The sequence below is a fragment of the Salvia splendens genome, chromosome 8 (assembly GCF_004379255.2).
Source record: "Salvia splendens isolate huo1 chromosome 8, SspV2, whole genome shotgun sequence".
Lineage (NCBI taxonomy): Eukaryota > Viridiplantae > Streptophyta > Magnoliopsida > Lamiales > Lamiaceae > Salvia > Salvia splendens.
The window spans coordinates 12,291,677-12,312,883 of record NC_056039.1 but is presented as its reverse complement, the minus strand read 5'-3'; the positions used below and the strand labels follow the sequence as shown (position 1 = coordinate 12,312,883).

The 21,207-nt window shown below is 42.0% G+C and overlaps 2 protein-coding genes across 2 annotated transcripts; one reads left to right on the top strand and one right to left on the bottom strand.

Annotated features, from left to right (window-relative positions):
* The first annotated feature begins 2,130 nt into the window (after positions 1-2,130).
* Positions 2,131-3,496, top strand: LOC121743541 (pyridoxal 5'-phosphate synthase-like subunit PDX1.2). Its single transcript, XM_042136869.1, has one exon. It carries the CDS (start codon positions 2,308-2,310, stop codon positions 3,226-3,228), a length of 921 nt encoding a protein of 306 aa, XP_041992803.1. The 5' UTR covers positions 2,131-2,307; the 3' UTR covers positions 3,229-3,496.
* An 11,682-nt stretch (positions 3,497-15,178) lies between these two features.
* Positions 15,179-16,430, bottom strand: LOC121743160 (60S ribosomal protein L37-3). Its single transcript, XM_042136383.1, has 4 exons — positions 16,310-16,430; positions 16,079-16,214; positions 15,504-15,605; positions 15,179-15,421 (listed from the first exon to the last, which is right to left on the bottom strand). Exons 1-4 carry the CDS (start codon positions 16,310-16,312, stop codon positions 15,375-15,377), a joined length of 288 nt encoding a protein of 95 aa, XP_041992317.1. The 5' UTR covers positions 16,313-16,430; the 3' UTR covers positions 15,179-15,374.
* Positions 16,431-21,207: the final 4,777 nt, after the last annotated feature.

The following is a 21,207-nucleotide window of genomic DNA, read 5'->3' as shown; positions in this document are numbered from 1 at the left end:
ATCCTTCAATAAATTCGTGTGATTCGTCATACTGGACTCGATTTAAGTAGATTTCTTTTGTAGTACTTATTAATATAGGTATTTATTTTATAAAAAAATGTTATGGCGTTTGAACTTTTTCGTAATCTTTGTAAGAAACCATATGCAATCAGAAATTCAGAATTTAGTAAAATTACATCTTATTAATTTTATTTTTGGCAACATATAGAGCATCCACATCCGTGCCCTTTGGCAAGAGCACGGATGAGGGCCCGGACCCACTTTTATTACGTTTTTACTCTCTGCTCTTCCCCAAGAGCACAACACTCACATCCATGCTCTTCCGCAAGAACATGCTAAAGGGTCCCACCATTCCTTTATTTAATTTAAATACTTCAATTACTAAAAATACATTAAAATATAAAATTACATAATTAAATCCTAAAAAATAACAATTACAGACTTAAAATCCTAAAAATTAAAAATTACATAATTAAAATCCTAAAAAATAAAAATACATAATTAAAATCCTAAAAAATAAAAAATACGTAATTAAAGGCTAAAAACTACCCCGGTGGAAGACTAGTCCTCCAGCCCTATCCCCAATGTTCTTCGGAGACCCTTATCATTGCCTAATGTGAATCAAGTTGCTCGGGGGTCATATTTGACGTATCGGCCAAATTGAGTTGGGCCTAAAGGGTCCACAACGAGTTGGTGGGGGTTGAGGTGGTACAAAGGGAGCGGGGGCGGATGGAGTCGCGGCGCGACGACGGTTGGCCGTCACCTTCTTCCTTCCTCGTGGTCGGCGTCAGGGCTACCCAAGTTAGCTCCGACGAGCTGGCTAGCCACCTCATCCTCGCTGGCGTCGGATAGGGATACCGACCTCGACCATTCGCTGGAGGAGGATGATACGTCTCCCCTATACTTCGGATGCACGCGCACCTCATGCCAAGCGATGAGGTACTTGAATGGTTTGTAATTTAGGGATTGGTAGGTCGCCAAGACGGCACTGATGATGTCGAGCTCGCTCCTGCCGCTTCCCGCAAACCGCTCTTCCTGGAGGTAATACCCCTAGAACTTTTGGATTTCTTCGTTGACTCTGAATATGATATTGCGCACCATACTCTCATTGCGCTCGATAGTTCCAGCTGGGCGGTTTTCATTGTACCGGCGAGAGACACGCCACCAAAACGGACCTATCCCCGCTTTGGTTCGTGCCAACCTCCGGATCTTCGGAGATAATCAAATAGGCTTTGAATAACTGATCCATCTCCGCCGGAGTGTACGGGGTGTGAACACCACGAGGAGTAGGAGTAGGAGTAGGAGTAGGAAGATGAGGAGTTTGAAAGCCGCCGCTCCCTCCCGATCTGGGTTCGGGTGCCCACCCGTATCGCCCATCGGGGGCATCTTGGTCGTCCACCGGGTAAGGCCGGTAGCCACCCGGAACTCGAGAACCTTGGGTTTGAGGAGAGGCAAAGAATTGCGTTTCCGGACTAGGGAATGGTTGTGAGCCGAACTATTCGTGGTTCCAGCGGAGGGAGTCGGTGGGGTGATCGCCGGAGCCGAATATTTTTTTTGTAAGAGTGAAAGATTGAGAATTGATAAGAGAAGATGAGAGAATTTAGATAAGAATTGTGTAGTGTGGTGTGAATTTTTTTGTGTGTAAGTAGAGATATTTATAGATGAAAATGTGAATTTTGGGGAAAAAATTGAAAAATAAATTAAAAGTGAGGAGAAAACGGATATAATTTATTGGGAAGTGGGAAAATATTTTTTTTATTTAAAATTGATTTTTAAATTAAATTTGATTTTTTTAAAAAAAAATCGAAAATGTCAACGGCTTTGCCGTTGGCCAATCCCATCACGCCACATCAGCCTACTCAGCGGCACTGACGTGCTCGATGTATCGAGCAGCGCCGTGCCAGCTACAAGAGCACACCGCAGCGCCAGCGGCACGGACATCGTCCATCCGGATGAGCAGCGCCGCGGATGCTCAAAAAGATAAGAACGTGGCATGATGATCTGAAACATCAATGACGCCCAGAAATAATTAAATAAATTGATTATACAATTATATTTAAATGTATTGTATATTTAAAATGTATTGTATATTTAAAAATTGATAATACAATTATATTTTTATTGTTTATTGTTGACGATTTGAATTTTGGTTGCATAATCAGTCATCGTTCCGGCGAAGCATCGAACATTCTACAGGCAACAATATCATCCAAGAATCTTCTCGAACCCACCAAATCCCCACCTTCCTTAATCTTATATTCAATCGAACCCATTTCCTCTTCAATCACCTCTCCAATTTCTTCTCCAATGGCCGATGATCATGCCGTCACGCTCTACAGCAGCGCCACCATCACCGACGCCAAGAAGAACCCCTTCTCCCTCAAAGTCGGCATGGCGCAGATGCTCCGCGGCGGCGCCGTCGTCGAGGTCACCTCCCTCGATCAGGCCAAGACCGCTGAGTCCGCCGGCGCCTGCTGCGTCGTCGTCTCCGATCCTCCCCCGCCGCGCGCCGGGATCTCCCGCATGGCCGACCCCTCTCTGATCAAGGAAATCAAGCAGGCGCTGTCGATTCCCGTGATGGCGAAGGCGCGCGTCGGCCATTTCGTCGAGGCGCAGGTCCTGGAGCAGATTGGGGTCGATTACATCGACGAGAGCGAGGAATTGGGGATCGCCGACGAGAGCCACTTCATCAATAAGCACAATTTCGGCGTCACGTTTGTCTGCGGCTGCCGCGATTTGGGGGAGGCGCTGCGCCGGGTGAGGGAGGGCTCCGCCATGATTCGGACGCAGGGGGAAATTAGGGGCTCCGGCAATGTGGCGGAGACGGTGCGGAGTGTGAGGAAAGTAATGGGGGAAATTAGGGTTTTGAATAACATGGATGAAGATGAGGTGTTTGCCTTTGCCAAGCGAATTGGGGCGCCGTACGATATCGTGGTGCAGGCGAAGCAAATGGGGCGGCTTCCGGTGGTGCATTTTGCTGCCGGGGGGATCACGACACCGGCTGATGCTGCATTGATGATGCAATTAGGGTGTGATGGGGTGTTCTTGGGGCAGGAGGTTTTCGACTGTGATGATCCCTACAAGAGGGTTAGATCCATTGTGCAGGCAGTTAGGAATTACAATGACCCGATGGAGCTGGCGCAGGCGAGCAGCGGTTTGGACCACGCGATGACAGGGTTGAATCTCGATGGGAATAGGGTCGAGTTTGGGTCTGGAGATGCTTACTGATTCTGTGAGTTCTAATGCTTTTGATTCCTAGCTTTCGAGCATGACGAGAAATGGTGTAGCATAATGTTTGTCATTTACAATTTGCCTTGTTACATTGATGTTGCTTCTTTGCATGATGAAAGAATAAAAGCTATTGACCTTGTATGATTCTCTGCTTAACTGATTGGGGAATATAGTTCTAGTTCATCACTTTCCACAACCCCTGTTGAATCTTGTACTATCAAATTTATATGTACTGCATTTTGTTATTGAAATTGATTTGTTCGTATCTATCCTTGATAACTCGTGGCTTGTAAACGAACTCTTATAAGTAGGAAGATGGGGCTTACTTTTTGCAATGAACGAACATCGAGATGCAATAAAAGTAACATGGTATAGTAGAGGCGGTTTTAATCTGAAATAGTGACACATAAAAGTAGTTATTGTGATCTGTAGAAAATAATGGTATCCGAATACATCATAGTTTGTGGTGAAAGTACTAAATAAAGACAAAACCATGAACCCCCTAAGCATTTAAAGAATTTATACTCAACTCACCTACATATAGCTTAAGAGGGCAGACACCTCATTGAACTGTGAATACCGTCTGATCTCAGTTTCCTCATGGAACCATGGATGCTCTCTGAACCCAGTTTCCTCATCGAACCGTGGATGCTTTCTGAACCCAGTTTTCTCGTGGAACCATGAATGCTTTCCGAACCCAGTTTCCTCGTGGAACTGTGGATGCTCTCTGAGCACAGTTTCCTCATGGAGCCATGAATGCTTTCCGTACCCAATTTCCTCATGGAACCGTAGATGCTCTCTGAACCCAGTTTCCTCATTGAACCATGAATGCTCTCTGAACCCAGTTTTCTCATGGAACTATGGATGTTCTCTGAACCCAGTTTTCTCATGGAACCTTGAGTGCTCTCTGGACCCAGTTTCCTCATGGACCCATGTACACTGTTTGAACCAAGTTTCATCACTGACTTGTGAATGCTATCTGAATCCAATTTCCTCATTGAACCATGAATGCTATCCGAACCCAATTTCCTCATTGAACCATGAGCACTGTCCGAGCTCAATCTCCTTGCCAAACCATGAATGTTCTCTGAACTCAATTTTCTCCTTGAGTTGTGAACATTGGTTGAACTCTGTTTCCTCATTGAACCGTGAGCATTTTCTGAACCTACTTTTCCCACTAAAGTGTGGACACTGGTTGAGCAACTCAGTCTTCTCATAGAACTGTGAACACTGGCTGAATTGAGTTTCCTCATTGAGTTGGTGATATTTCTTGATGGCTGGGGAAGATTGAGTTCCTGGTAGACATTTTTGGAGAATTTGTCAACAATATCTAAATAAGTCGGGCTGGTGAGGAGGGAGTAGCAACGAACAACTTCATCTATGTCCTGCACATGATTCCCGTCACTCTCATCCATCATTTCCAATTCTTCCATCTTCTTTGCAAATTCCTCCGTTGCCAAGAAACTAGACTCTCGCACCTTCCCTTGAAGGCGTGCTCTTGCCTTCTGGTCCGCTGATCGATGAACACTCTTGGAGCCTTGTTCTCCATTTGGTTGCCCCTTCAGTGCAAGGAGGCCATCTCTCCTACTCGCCACCTCACTGGGATCCCAGTGCTGGGAGGAACTTTTGCACGAACTGTCGGTCTCCTGCAACTTGGGGCCGATCTTGCTGCTACCAAAGAAGATGGGATTAGCGAAAGCATTTGTAGGCAGCTTCGCGTACCCTCTTAGAAGTAAGGATCTCACATTTCTGAAAGCTTTGTGAAAGAATGTCTTGGTATCGTGAAACGTTTCTTTAACCTGCTTCTGCTTCGTTCTGCTATTCTCTCCACTCATCTTTATATCTGCAGCGACACGAAACTTCAGATTCTCGGGGTAACAAGAAGCTGTAGTAGTGATACGAGATGCAGAAGGATAGCGAAGATCAGTATAAGAGTGTGTTGAGGTTAGATGCAAAGTGTGGGTATTGAATGAAGGAGAAATGGCGGCAATGGCTTGTAGTAATTGGGTGTGCAGCATATGGGGTCTTGGAATCAGTGAATGATCCATTTTAACACAATAAATGAGCAGACCTAATCATTGTCCTAACTGGTTATTCTAAAAATGCTTAGGGAATATAATTTTGTCTGGAATTATAATTGGGAAGGAATTTTGAGCTTAATTGCAGCATTTATATGGGGAGGTAGGAAGTTGTTATGGCCCCTACCTCATTACAACTTAAGCGATGATGCACATTGTTTTAAAAATAGGATAAGGGGCCAGAAATTGATGGAAACTGGAAATGTAACCCAAATTTTAATGTATGCTTGGTGCTGTCATTTTCCCACAGTTCATATGTTGAGACTCATTATGGCTATGATCATGGTGGTGTTAGGACAATTTGTGCTCTCAACTTATACTGTTCATCACCTGCAAGTTATGGAAATAGCTTGACTTATGGTTTCTTGATTTTGATAAGAATTGATAGGATTTTGGTTATAGTCTATGTGGATTTTACTTTAACACATCTGAGCGTTGCATAGAAAAACTCATTTCAGATCTTGGGGTAATAGATAAGCTGGACATATACACGTTACCTGACAGAATTGCAGGAATTTAACAAAATACTCTATAAAATGCGTCGTGTTGCTGTGACCATAATAAATATGCATCAACCACCTAACAATCAATCGAATGTTTGTCGCCCAGTTAGTTAAGGGCACCCGCAACGCGTCTCACGGGTGTCCCTTATCTCGTTCCTCCGAGACGAGACGGCTGCGGGACGCGTTGCAGCGTCCCGTCTCGTCCCCAGCCCGCCGAGACGCCCGTCCCACCGAGACGGCGCGCGAGCTGTCTCGCCCCGCGCTCACACGACGTGGCGCGCTCCAGCGCTAACGCAATAAATCATTTTTTTAAAAAAAATTCAAATTTAATAAAAAAAATTAAAAAATTAAAAACGGTCATATGACCGTTCAACGGTAATTTTTTTAAAAAAATATTTATTTTATATTCTTTTATTCTATAAATACTCCTCTTTCACACACACACAAACACACATCTATTCTTCTCAAATCATCTCTCTTTCCTTTCCAATTTTCATCTCAAATCATCTCTTTTATTCTTCTACTAAAGTTAATCCATTCATGGATCCATTTGAGCAAATGCGTCGAATAATGGAAGAATCACTTGAAGAAGATCGACGTAGGGAGGCGGAGGAAGCCGCGCCACCCCAAAGACTATCCCGGACTTACATCCATCGTAACCGGGAGTAAGCCGCCGCAAGGTTAGTACGCGACTACTTCTGTGATAACCCGGTATGGGGAGATACCTACTTCCGTCGCTGTTGCCGCATGCTGCGACCGCTATTTCTCCACATCGCAAATACATTGGCAGCCCGGGAAGAGTTCTTCCAAGAAGGGTTCGACGTCGTAGGCCGTCCCAGCCACACGACGCTGCAGAAATGTACTGCAGCAATCCGTCAGCTTGCGACTGGACAAACGGCGGATTTGTTCGACGAATACCTCCACATTGGAGAAAGCACTGGGAGAATGTGTTTGATGCAATTATGCAAAGGCGTCCGGGCAGCCTTCACCGACGAATTTCTCCGGAAGCCAAGCACTGCAGATTGTCAGTTTCTGCTCCACCTTCACGAAGAAGTGCACGGATTCCCCGGGATGCTTGGCAGCGTCGATTGCATGCATTGGCAATGGAAGAATTGCCCTGTGGAGTGGAGGGGGTCATACACGAGCGGCCACAAAGGCACCCACCCCACCGTTATACTCGAGGCCGTTGCCGACTACCGGCTATGGATTTGACATGCGTACTTCGGGGTCCCCGGATCGAACAACGACGTCAACATGCTCAACCAATTCGACCTCTTCGCCGAAGTTTTGGATGGTAAAGCGCCGACCATCAACTTCATCACTAACAACCGGCGGTATAAAATGGGGTACTATCTTGCCGACGGCATCTATGCGAAGTGGCCAACCTTCGTGAAGACGTTCAACAGGCCGGTGAACGAAAAACAGGCACTTTTTGCGCAGAAGCAGGAGGCTGCTCGCAAGGATGTGGAGAGGGCGTTCGGGGTACTCCAAGCGCTTCAACATTATCAAAGCCCCGGCTCGTACGTGGTTCATGGAGAGTATGGTCGACATCATGTATACGTGCATAATCTTGCACAACATGATTGTCGCCGACGAAGGACCCGATGCGGGAAATTGGTTCGACCCAGAAACCCCCGGAAGCTCTACCGCAAGTAGTCCGCCTCGCAGTGGAGTGCATCCGTCTTTGCAAGATCGGTTGTCTATTCGGGAAAGGACACATGATTCTACCGACGCCCAACTCCAAGATGATCTAATGGAGCACATTTGGGCAAAATTTGGCAACTGGTAGACGCTGATCTTTCTTCTGCTTGTTTGCGCCTTGAGATTTTGAATTTAGAGAGAGTGAGCGGAAAAAATTAAATTATGTATTTTTAAATTTTTTAGGATTTTTAATTATATTTTTTTAATTTTTAAAGAATTTTAAGTTGTAATTTTATTTTATTTAATGAAATGTGTTTTTATTAATTGAATTTATTGGAAATAATAATAAAAAATGAAATTGAATGAATAGTAAGTTAAGAGATGGAGGGTTGCGGATTGTGTCTCTTAGTTAAGAGATGGAGTGAAAAGTACAGTGAGGCCCATGAATAGTTAAGGGATGAGACGGTTTAGAGACGGATAAGAGACAGCGTTGTAAATGGCCTAATAACATGTTCTAACTATGATTATTGGATATGCGTTACTAATGATAAAAGAAATAAGTACTATGCTAATATTTTTATGACACGTCAAAGAGCTCAAAACAAATAGTAAAAAAATAAGACCACTCTTCCAAATATTATACTCCCTCGTCCCATAAAAATATATGCACTTTCCATTTTCGTCTATTCCATAAAAATATGTATATTTCATTTTTAGAAAGTTATATCAATTTAATAATGTAAGTCTCACTATCCACTAACACTACTTTAACTATCATTATCATCCTCTCTCTTACTTTTACCATACTATTCTCCTCCATCTCTCTTACTTTATCAATTTTGTCTTATTTCATGTGCGATACTCATTGCAGCAAAAGACGATTCAGTCGCCTTGGCGGCCCCCACACTCCGGCCCGACATCATGTGAGGGGTTCAATCAGGGTACGCAGTAGCCCGTTAAGGGGGAGGCCTTAACCCACTGGCTGTCAGAAGCCCATTTCCCAATGCCTCACACTTGTGCCTGAGAGATGGAAGCAACTATACAACAGCAATGGGATTCGAACCCAGGCTCATTGCAGCAAAATCTGCCCCTCCGTTGCCAACTGCGTTACGCCCCTGCGGGCTACGATACTCATTGCTCATATTTTTATGGGACGGAGGGAGTAATAGATAGAAAGAAAGTGAATTTTAACAAATTTCCTTCCACAAACTGATATAGCGAGCAGTTTATATATGGCTCGGTGTATTTGATTTGTTAGAAATGGACATTTAGAGCCTCATAATTGTCTATTACAAGTGTTTGGATGCCCGCTCTCACGCCCGATCGCCCGAGATCAGGCTCGGGCGTCGTCGGGCATCCATTGCAGACATCAGGCATCTTCGGGCGCGACCGAGAGATCGGGCGCGACCGAGAGATCGGGCGGTCGCGCCCAATCTTTCGTTCGATCCATCGGGCGTGAGATCGGGCATCCATTGCATCCCAGCGCCCGAGCCCGATCAGGCGATTTTTCATTTTTTTTTATATTTTTAAAATTCTTTAAACCCTAATTAAACTACTCTAAAAATATCCGACTTTCTCTTCACTTCACACACTCTACCCCTCTCACTTTCTCTTCTCTTTTATTATTTTCATACTTTCAAGAATGGATTCGAGTCCCCCCCCCCATGGTGTCGACGGCGATATGCTGATGTTTGGAGGCGGCGGCGGCGGCGCCCGGTGGCACGGCCACGAAGACTACCGGGTTGAGATGCTTGGATCTGTAGGGTCTACTTTTGTTTCAGACTCTTAGTTCGATCCGTTCTACAACACCGACGCGTATCGGGTTGAGGACATGGAGCCTAGTTATGGGCAACCTCCTGCCCTGAGCCGCCGAGGAGGAAGAAGAAGATGGCACGAAAGGAAAATGCACCATCCGTCCCAGTCCCACTCCCATCCAACGAGCCCAACGGAGAGTACGCAACCGGCCGTACTGACTACGAGTTGGAGGAGTACGTGAAGGTGGCTCAATGTTGGGTCGATATATCAGAGGATTCAATATACTCCAACAACCAGACTTCGGCTAGGATGTGGGATCGCATTGAGACCAGATACAACGAGGTGAAACCGAGTTGGGCGTACAAGCGGACCAAGGTTCAGCTTCGCAAGTGTTGGGATCGGATGAAGCTCCACGTCAACAACTTCTCATATATCTACAACATGAAAAGGGACGCAAGGGGCAGCGGTGAGAGCATGGAGGATGTCCTCAAGAAGTCAATGTCCGAGTACCATTCGCAGTTCGGGCAGTTCAAGTTGTACAATGTTTGGCTGATCTTGAAGGACAAGGCGAAGTTCAACGGATGGCTACCGGTTGGATCCTCCTCAGCTGCGAAGCGGACAAAGAACACCGCCGCTGCCGGTTACACGAGCAGCGGCCCATCTCCTGTGGATCTGAACGCTGAGCCGGAAGGGAGTTCCGGCACGCCTACGTCTACTTTTAGACGTCCTATTAGCACCAAGGCTGCCAAAGGCCAAGCCAAAGGGAAGGCAAAGGCGGTCGCGTCTGGATCAGCTCCCCCACAGGCTGCGCCTCTTCCGTCTATTCAGCTCGTGGCCACAGCGATCGAGGAGTTCGGTGGTTTTCGTGAGGTGGTTGAGTATAGGTTTATACTTGATGCACAAAACATCCTTCATACCTAATCCGATCCGGATGCTCGACGGAGGACTAATAGGATGATCAAGAACCTGAGCCAGAAGTTAAAATTAGATGACTAGTTATGTGACATCCCTAACCCGAAACATGCATTATTTTGCATATTAGCATATTTTATTGTCATTTTTAGTATAGAGATAATAAGTGTGTCATAGAGGATATATTAGTTGTTAAGATGACAGTTGAATATATAAATAGTTTTAAATCACAAATATATTTTTTTAATAAATATAATTATATATTATGTGTGTAACATATATTTTGCTTTAGTATAGTTAAAGTTAAATGAGCATGTTGTTTACGTGAAAATGTGTGCATGGAAAATGATGCATGGAATTATATATTACTATTATATATGTATGTACTTAAATATATATACATATAAAATAGTGTAATATATGCATATACGTACGTGTAGAGTGTGTAGAGTAAAGTGTAGCAATATGTTATATTTATAAAGATATGCATAAATATGATATTAGGGATGAGGATTCACTATGTAATTACACGTGTATTTTGGGTGATCCATCAAAGCTATAACTAATATCTTAGTTTAATAAGTTGATAGTTATAGTATAAAAAAAGGGAAAGAGAACGGAAAAAGGGAAAGAGAACGGAGAGGCAAGGAAAATAGCCGAGAAAGAGGAAGAGAGTTTGTGTACAATTGTTTAGTGAAATCTTAGAGGATCAAGGAACGTAGATCGGGAATTAAGAGCTAGTGTTCAACCAGGTTACCTATCGTGATAAGGTGTGTATAAATCACACTTTTAGTTTTACATGTGTTATGTGGTTGATTGTCATATGTTGAATTGGAGTGAATTATTGGATTATATGGTGTGAAATATGTTATTGGTGCAAATGATATGTTTATGATACTGATTATGTGAATAATTGGATTAAAGAGGATCTGTGACAGCCTTGTACTGGATCTGAAATTTTAGAGGGACCTATGAGTCCAAATACAGAGGGACCTTCGGGTCAAATACAGAGGGACCTATGAGTCCAATTACAGAGGGACCTTCGGATCAAATACAGAGGGACCTATGAGTCCAATTATAGAGAGACCTTCGGGTCATAGAGGAATCCCGGGCAGATACCAGGCTTGACTGTTACAGAATAATAAACTGAATAGAGTGGCATATGCATATGAATATGAAATGGTTTGTTTTTAAATTATGTTATATGTATTGTTTCTGATTATATGTATTGATAAAAGAATATGCTTGATGTTTGTATCATGTGAGATTAAAGGTGGAAATTTATATATACTGAGTTGTGGCTCATATAAACCACTAAATTTTTCATGAATAAGATAGCAATAAGTTTTAACAGATGTGGGTCATAGGAACTCCACATGTTATCAGGTTCGGCGGCTGACGCATATTGGCAACCTTCTCTTCCTCATCATTTTACATGTAGATAAATGTATAGTATATAGAGTGGTGAGAGGGTTCCACTACTTTACAGGATATTTTTGAAATATGTAGCGAATAAGTGTTGGTTTGAACTTATATAATATGGGTGTTCTATGAATTAAACACGTGTATTGATTGCTTTTATGATAAGGGATTTATTTATTAAAAGAGTATACGTCAGAGGGGTTGAGGTGTCACAAGTTAGATTTTTATTAATTTAGCAATGTAGTTTTTTTAAGTTTTTAAAATTTTTTAAAGTAAGTTAGTTTAGTAATTTTTACTAAATATGATTATTTTTTAATTAAGTAATGTAGGTGTTTTTTCTAATCTGTAATGTTTAATAGTATAATATATTTTGGTATTTTATTAATTAAAAATAAATAAAAATAATAATATTAAAAATTAGAAAAAAATTGAGTTTAATTAATAAGACACCCACTAGGGCTAAACTATTGCAGAAAGAAGGGGCATGCTGATGTGGCAACCATTGGAGCTTCCACTATGCCCAAGAAATGCTCTTAGTTTCTGTTTCTGAAAGGCCCAGTGAACCGACAAGGGCCCAAGAATGAAGGTTGTAATTGCTAGTTTACTTACCATTAAAAAAGGGTCTGAGACATATCCAATTGGTGAACAGTGAACAAGTTATGAGCTTGAAATGACAATGCTGTCCTTCAAGATTGTCATCTGCATTTTTTTTTTCATTTTAGGGACATTTCTCATCTGAACGAGGCAACTACAAGGTGAAGTTGAGCACCAGGCCGGCAATCAAGAAGGCCGCGTCTTGTTTTAGTTACTAAATTAGCTTAATTATTTGATTTTGGGGCTTTGTATTGTCCATATGAAATTGGACGGTTTTACAGACGTCTTCTTTACCTATTATTTCAGCAGACTTCATTTCTAGTTTGCAGAGATACGCCCAAATTCTTCGATTAGGCTTCATTTTACATAATTTTGTCAGTAAATACTGGTGTTTGGTTTGATATTTAGTGTATCTTAAAGGCCCGATGAAACGTCCAAGGCCCGTGCTATGGAGGCTGAAATGAGTGGTTTCCCTATCGGTCAAATTGGGTGTGATAAGAGAGAGTATCAGGACAATCCAGAATCCAGATACAGAACTGAAATTAGTTAGTTACCCCTTTCTTTGTACAAATCAGTTTTTCTGTTATTTAGATTTTATTCAATTCTTTATAAGAACAAGCCAATTTGAAACTGTGAAATAATCTCCACCAACACCAACAACTCCAGCAGACCGGCTTCGACCAGGAACATCGGGCAGCGGTAGTCGAGCATTTACTTTGCGCAATATTGCCTCCGACAAGATACACCAACAGATTGGATTCAAACTTCAAAGCCCAAATCATTGTATATTCAACATAAGAAAGAGCAAGGAAGATGCAAAAATTACTACTACAAAACATAAATAAAAAAAACATACGTGCAGAGCGAGAGGAGGCGCAGAGAATGCGATGGAGATTGGAGATGAGGGGGTGATTTTAACCTAATTTAATAAGTTGGTTCTCTTACAAATTAGCCCAATTTAATGAATCTATTTTATTTAAACATGAATGAATCTATATTACAATCTATTTTATGTATAATAACGAAAACTATGGAATATAATTACTGGTTTATTAAACTATTTATTATTTGGTTTGATTGAATTTTAATATATGAAATTCTAAAAATTAAAAAAAAATATGAGTTAAAATTTTATTTATTTAAATTTGCAAATTATGATAGCAAGTTATAATAAACAGCAAGAAATGCTAAATGAGAAAGCAAACAACTTCACCGGTTAGTATCAATCAAGAAACACCATTCCATTTTTGGCCTCACTACATTTTCTCAAGGAATGGTAAATGAGAAACCAAACACGCCCTTACGGGTAATGGCGTGAATAACTTATTATGGGTAATACTATATAATAACTCGGTAAAATTTTAAATTAATCAACCAGCGCATTCGAGCTGTCTGATTAGCCTGAGCAAGTTATTGGAGCCATTTTACAATATTACTCCCTCCGTCCCTTTCTAGTAGAGGCGTTTCATTTTTAGCACTCATTTTGAAAAAATTATACTAATAAATAGTTAAAGTCAGTGGCGGATCTACGTTGGTACAAATAGGGTACGAGTGTACCCCCAAAACAAAGTATGAGTAGTGTCCCAGTGGTAGACTTATTGCCTTGCCATCCGGGAGACACGAGATCGATTCCCCTGAACGACATCGCATTATTATTTTCAATATATATACATTGTTCAGTCACTAATTTTTTAATGTATATGCATTTATTCATTCACTATTTTTTCTTTCCAGTGTTATATTTCATAAATGGTTTTTATTTTCTTTGTATTGTTCTCTCTTTTAAGTTTCTACCAATCTATTGAATTTTTTTTCTCCTTTTGATTTACTATAATACATCTCTTGTAGTATAATATTTTTGCTAATGTGATAATTTTATCTTTTCGTTTCTTGTACATCCAAATTATCGAATGTATTTAATTTTCTCTTATAAAATATTATTTGATTCTCTATAATACATTTTTTTATCTTTATTATTTCTTGATCACTTGTAAACATTTTAATGCATTTTTAAAATTTCTGCTCATTCTAATCGATTTAAATTTGTATCTGTTCTACTACTTTTTAAAAGACGACTAAAACTTTGCTTAAATAATTGAAATATTTTTTGCAAAAATAATATATATTGCAAAGGTTGAAATAAATCATCCATAAAATATAAATATATAAGAACTTCCATTTTTATAGTATATAATTAAGTATATTAAAAATACATATATAAATTGTGATTAAAAGATCAAATGAATTTTGAAAGTCTCAATTGATATAACTATTTATCGTACCCCAAAATCTAAAATCCTAGATCCGCCACTGGTTAAAGTATAGAGAAAGTAAAGTAAAAAGAGAATAATATAGTTAAGAGTTTCTCTATATTATTCTCTCTTATTTTATATTTTCTATATTTTAATTATTTATTATAATTTTTTTAAAATGAGTGCTGAAAATGAAACGTATCTAATACAAAGGGATAGATAGAGTACCATTTTAATTTCCAATCACTTTATCCTATTTCCAAATAGTATTTTAAGAGAGTTTGGAATATCGCACTCTTTTTGAAGATAAATTCCAGAAGTGAAGGTGAAGTGGTGAAAGTGTCTCAAAATAAAAGTTTGAGAAATACTAGCGATATATTCTAGAAGTAACTATCTATGTATAACGACATTCTCCCTACATGAGTAGCAATTGATCAAAGAATAAAACTAAAACTTTCTGGAGTGAGTCTAATTCTCAAGGGAGAGACTCTCAATTCATGGATAAGTAGAATACAAGAAGCAGAAAAAGAAATGAAAATGTATCAAATATACTTGTAAGCATTCGTTTATTCTTTAAACACTTAGTATTTGTAAAAACACTTTCATGCCATGAACAAATTAATAAAATGACAGGCCAAATAAAAAAAGTTTAAACCGTTACAACACTTTCATGCATCGAACAAATTTACATACAGAATCATAGTGTACCGATACTGATAATTCACCGCCATTTTAGAACGACGAATAATAAAGCAAAGCCGACAACTCTGTATAAGGGGAGAAGCATGAATTAGGATGAAAAAAACAAAGGAAAATTGCACATTCAAGCGAACTGGTCTTCGATCCATATGTATCAAAATAGTTGCGAGAAAAACCAACAAAATGTAACAACTAAATAAAAAAGGTGCAGAAATGTCAATCCCAAAAATTGAACAGTCCTCTAAGATCGAAATAAAAGATAAGCAGGAACAAATGCACCCTTGACCTTAAGCAGAGACAGCTGCAGCCTTCTTCCTTGGTGCAGCCTCGGTACCTAAATTGGTAATCATAAATCACAAGCAACAACAAAGACTGAAAACAGAGAAGGCAAATGTAAAAACGGAAGTGTTCCAAACCTTCTCTAAAATTGGTCTTGAATCTGCGGGGAACATTGCGAAGGTACCTCATGCGACCAGTTCCGGTGGTCTTTCTACGGATGGCCTTCACACTCCAGTTGTCTGAACATTTGTACATATCATCATCAAGATCACCAAGAAAAGATGCATCCACAACAGTATCGAATAAAACAATACTACGATGTATAACTTCCCTAGTTCTATTGATTAACAAAGGGAGCATTAGGTTGACATGTTTACTTGTATACAAGATCATGTCTAATTTTATCTCTTTCGGTTGCCTCTTTCGCAAGCTGTGTCATTATATTGGATACATCTCAATTACATCCCTATCACTATTTTAAACTAGATGAAATCAATTTTGCCTTATGCATCTCACTATTGTGCAATAATACAATTTAATTACTAACCAATTGTATAGTGCAGCGACTGCTCTAACCTAATAATCAAGTATATGAATTATAGCGAATTCCTAAAACTAATTAGGCCAAGGAAAAGGATCAGCAAACTTTATTCATATACAATTTGCAAAAATTCAAATCACAGCTCCGTATAAAAAATGAAAAATGACATACATGTCCTCTTGCGAGCGGCGGGATAAGCGCAGGCGGAGCAGCGGCTCTTCTGCAAATGGAAGCTGCGGCGGCCGCACCTCACACAGAGTGTGTGCGTCTTGTTCCTCCTCTTTCCGAAACTGCCGGTTCCCTTCCCCTGAAAACATCACGCGCAAAGAGACAGCGATAAGCATATTGTGTGGTTCTACAGATCAATCGGAATTATAATTGAAACAGAAATTGAAATATCACCATTGCTGTCGCGCTGCTGCAGGAAGCCTAGATCGTGCGTGTGCTGAGGTCGGCGGTTGAAGAGATAGAGTAGCGGAGTGTTATATGAAGAAGTTTAAGAAGAAGAGTATTAGGGTTTGGGTTCTGAAGAATATTGGGTTATTAATGGGCTTCATTGGGCCTTAATTATTGGACTTCAACTTTAGTAAACATTTTTAAAAACTTTATTATCAACCTAGCCGCTGACGTCTGTGTAGATCACCAACTATTTCTGAAGCATATTCTCTCATCATAACTTCACAGATCACCATGGTGCTTTGGGCACCCACAATGGGGCGCCAGATGGCACGCCTGATGGCGGCCATCGTCCTCGGGCGCGGACGATGCCTCCAATGTGCGTGCCCGCCATCGTCCACGCCCGATGCATCGTCCGCGGAAGAAGCGCGGACGATGGCCTATCGTCAGCGCCATCGGGCACCTTATTGTGGGCTCGGCGGACGATGGGCGCAGACGATGACACGCGTTTTTAATTTTTTGTATAAATACCCCTACCCCACCTTCATTTGTAACATTTCATTTCACGATTCCACTCTCGAAACTCACATTTACTACGAAATGGATTCAAGTCCCAATAGTCCGATGTTTGGTGAGGCGTGTTGGCCGGGTACAGAACCCGAAGAATATCGGCCGTTAGACGCCAACACGCAGTACGATCCCGAATTCAGTACGGAATCATACGGTTTGGATGACATGGAGCCGTCTCCAAACCGACCCGTCGCCCCCTCCGGCCGCGCCGCCGCCGCAGTCGCCAACGCCACCCCATCTGCCGCCGCCGCCGCTTCCGCCCCCTCCAAAAAGAAGCGGATCCTGCACCGCGCGAAAAAGTTGCCACCTCCGGGCAGTTGTGAAAAGTACGCCCCCGACCGTACGAACTACCAGCTGGATCGTATTGGTGAGGTGTTGGGTGGATATATCGGAGGACCCGATATTCGCGAACAACCAGAGGCAGGTGGCGTACTGGGAGCGCATCGCCGAGCGCGTACAAGCGCCACAGACGTTTTGGGTAGGAGCTGCCGATTGGGCCTAGGTGGACCCGCTGGCACTTCCACTCGCCATCTGCGCCGCGGACTTTTGCCCCACCGGGCGACGGCGGCGGGCCTGTTGGTTTCTGGGATTACAAGATAACAAAACCGGGCGTAATACAACCCAAAAGAAGGAATACAAAAATGAACTGAAGTTACAACGAAAATGAAACAACTAAACCAGTATGCTATGACAGCCGAGTCGAGGAGGCCTCTTCCCGCAAGACGAGATACGCCCCGGTAGTGCTCTCGGTTTGGCGTGTCGTCCCCAAAGGTAAAACGGCTACGTCTCTTCTGATGCAGCACCGCAATCAGCAGAGCTCCGGCGAACGAGATGGAGGAGAGGGCAGAGCTTCGACAGAAAGACAATGCAGGGAGAGGGAGAGAGCTTATGCAGAGAATGCTTGTAGGTGTGTGTCCTAATGCAGTGGTATGGCTAGCCTATTTATAGGCTAACCACCATGCAGGGTCAACCAGCCATTGAAGGCTCATCATGGCAAAAACGTAACCGACGTCGGTTACAGGCGTGTGGCTGTAATGTGCCACCCGTGTGTGGAGCGTGTGGATTTCTCACGTGGCAACCGTGACTGTGCCTCGCTTGACGACGTGTCAAGCCACTTGGATTGCTGACTCGGCGGTGGTCCAAAAAGAATAGTTTGGGCCAAGCACCAAGCCCAAAGACCAATTGCCAAGATCCAAGTCCAAGTCCAAGATCAAGATCAAGATCAAGATCAAGATCGGGATCGGGCTCGGGCCCGGGCCCGAGGCCCGCGGCCCGCGACCGCGAGCACGGGCACGGGCTCGGGCTCGAGCGGGCGGGCGGCGGCGGCGGCGCGCGCGTGTGCGCGCGTGTGGGCTCTTTCACCCATCTTGGTCCACTATAATTATTAAGTAACATAAAGTCACTTAATTTATACACATTAAAGATGTGTTAATCCTCCAATGTGGGATAATTAACACTAGTTAATTATTCCCTAAGCTCCATCTCCAAGCTTTAATTAAAAGCTAATTATGCCCAACTTTAATCCACTATTTCTCACTCACCGGAAATCGGATTTGAGAAAGTGAATATACTACATTTACCTACGTAAAATGTAGATCGACGCTATGTCATTTAATTTCACAAAATTAAATGTCTCGTCACATTTATTATTTGGTCAAAATCCATTGACCGGGCATATTTAATCCATGATTTTTACAATCCCCCACATGAGTGGAAATAGCCGAATGCATATGCATGCAGACACAAGCTCAACCCTCGCGAGGTATATAAGCATAAGGATAGGTAGTTGTTGACTTTGAACCCTCCATAGTCGACACCATCGGATACACAGGCGGCTTAGTAGCGCGATGCTTTGAACTAATCCCCCACGGCGTGCACCGAGACAATGGTGTTAACACTTAAACACCTCAACCTCATCCGTTCTCACGTTTTGTGTCCATTGCGGTCTTGGACACCACTTTGGATTCATAAGTGCGTTTTTTTATGAAGCGACCACACTTCGCACTTACATAGGTGATTCTTAGTCAAGTACCTTGCCATACTTGGTCTCTTTGAGAATTCCATCTCTTTGAGATCCTTAAGAACCATTAAAAGTCATAGACTTAGCCTTTACCACGAGGCAAGTTCTCCAACACTCTATTGCTCTCTAGGGAATAGATATAGTTTGAGTGTTTTTCCATGAACTCTCATAGCTTAGTTGTCCCTTTGAACCAAGTTCTTGGGATCTCCAGTCATCATGGTTGGGTTACCACTATAACAATTCTTTAGTTTGTGGATTTCAAACCCATTCCCTCTAGCAACTTATTCATTTGATCACGGTTTAACCCTTTGGTTAGCGGATCCGCTAGATTATCTATTGACTTCACATAGTCAATTATGATCACCCCTGTTGTGATCAAATGTCTCACGGTGTTATGTCGTCGACGTATATGTCGAGACTTACCGTTATAGAAACCATTGTTTGCCCTTCCAATAGCCGCTTGGCTATCGCAGTGAATCAGCACTGGTGGCACTGGCTTAGACCAACATGGAATGTCTTCAAGGAAGTTCTTAAGCCACTCGGCTTCCTCACCAGCCTTATCCAAGGCAATGAACTCCGATTCCATTGTTGATCGGGCTATACAGGTCTGTTTTGTGGATTTCCACGATACAGCACCACCCCCAATAGTAAAGACATATCCACTTGTTGAAAGTGAGTCTCTATTATCGGATATCCAATTGGCATCACGGTACCCTTCAAGCACCGGGGGGTATCTCGAGAAGTGTAGCCCAAGATTTTGAGTGTGTTTTAAATATCTCAAAACCCTCACAAGAGCTCTCCAATGCTCTTTGCTTGGATTGCTCGTGTAACGACTTAACTTGTTCACGGCACAAGCAATGTCAGGTCGAGTGCAATTAGTCAAGTACATAATGCACCCGATGACCCGTGCATACTCTTCTTGTGCAACGGGCTCGCATTTGTTTTTGCTCAAGTGAACGTCGAGTTCAATTGGAGTCTTAACCGGCGCGCCATCATAGGCTTTGAATTTATTCAATATCTTCTCAACATAATGTGATTGTGTTAAGATGATTCCATCATTCGTTCTTAGAATCTTCATTCCAAGAATTACATTGGCTAGACCCATGTCTTTCATGTCAAAGTTTCTCCTTAACATGGCCTTTGTATCGTTAATTACTTGAGTGTTGCTACCCAAGATTAACATATCATCAACGTAGAGACACACTATAACATGACCGTTATTAGTGCTCTTGATGTAGACACATTTGTCGCACTCGTTGATTTTAAACCCATTTGATAACATCACATTATCAAACTTCAAGTGCCATTGCAATGGCGCTTGTTTCAATCCATATAGGGATTTCACGAGCTTGCATACCTTTTTCTCTTGTCCAGGTACTACAAACCCTTCGGGTTGTTCCATGTAGATTTCGTCTTCTAGTTCACCATTCAGAAACGCGGTCTTTACATCCATTTGATGAATCTCGAGATTGTGCAATGCAGCAATAGCGAGAAGCACCCGGATAGATGTAATCCTTGTTACAGGTGAATAGGTATCGAAGAAGTCATGTCCTTCTTTTTGTTTAAAACCCTTTACTACTAATCGGGCTTTATACTTATCAACTGTTCCATCGGCCTTAAACTTTCTTTTAAGAACCCATTTGCATCCTAAAGGTTTAGCACCTTCGGGCAAATCAACCAACACCCATGTGTGGTTTAGCAAAATTGAATCAATTTCGCTTTGAACAGCTTCTCTCCAATGCAGCCCGTCTGGGCCAGCAAAGGCTACTTTTATCGATGTTGGTTCTTCATCCAACATGAAAGCAATGTAGTCAGGACCAAAAGTTTTTGGTGTTCTGACTCTATTACCACGTCTTAGTACTGTATCTTTTGGATCGGGCCTTGCACGCTTGCGCGATTCAGGTTCCGCATCTGTTGATTTAGAACTAGTGGCTTCTTCTTCCACTTGTTTAGAACTAGTGGCTTCTTCAATTCTTGTCTCAGAATTGGTTGATACCTTTTCCTTATCTTTGCAAGGAAAGGTATTTTCGAGAAATACAGCATTCCTCGACTCAATTGTTGTTCCTACTGTGATAGTCGATATTTCAGACTTGTGAACAACAAATCGATATGCACTACTGTTAAGTGCATATCCAATGAAGATGCAATCAACCGTCTTAGGTCCGATTGTAACTTCTTTGGGCGGAGGAACCATCACCTTTGCCAAACACCCCCACACTTTGAGGTATTTGTAGGATGGCTTCCTTCCCTTCCACAACTCATAAGGAGTAACATCTTTTCCTTTGAGAGGGATTTTATTCAAGATATAGTTTGC

Coding starts and splice junctions, on each gene's coding strand:
- LOC121743541 (XM_042136869.1), top strand. CDS start 2,308: ATGGCCGATGATCATGCCGTCACGCTCTACAGCAGCGCCACCATCACC.
- LOC121743160 (XM_042136383.1), bottom strand. Junction 15,606..16,078: donor CGCCGCTCGCAAGAGGACAT/GTATGTCATTTT, acceptor ACAAATGTTCAG/ACAACTGGAGTGTGAAGGCC. Junction 15,422..15,503: donor CAAGACCAATTTTAGAGAAG/GTTTGGAACACT, acceptor TTACCAATTTAG/GTACCGAGGCTGCACCAAGG.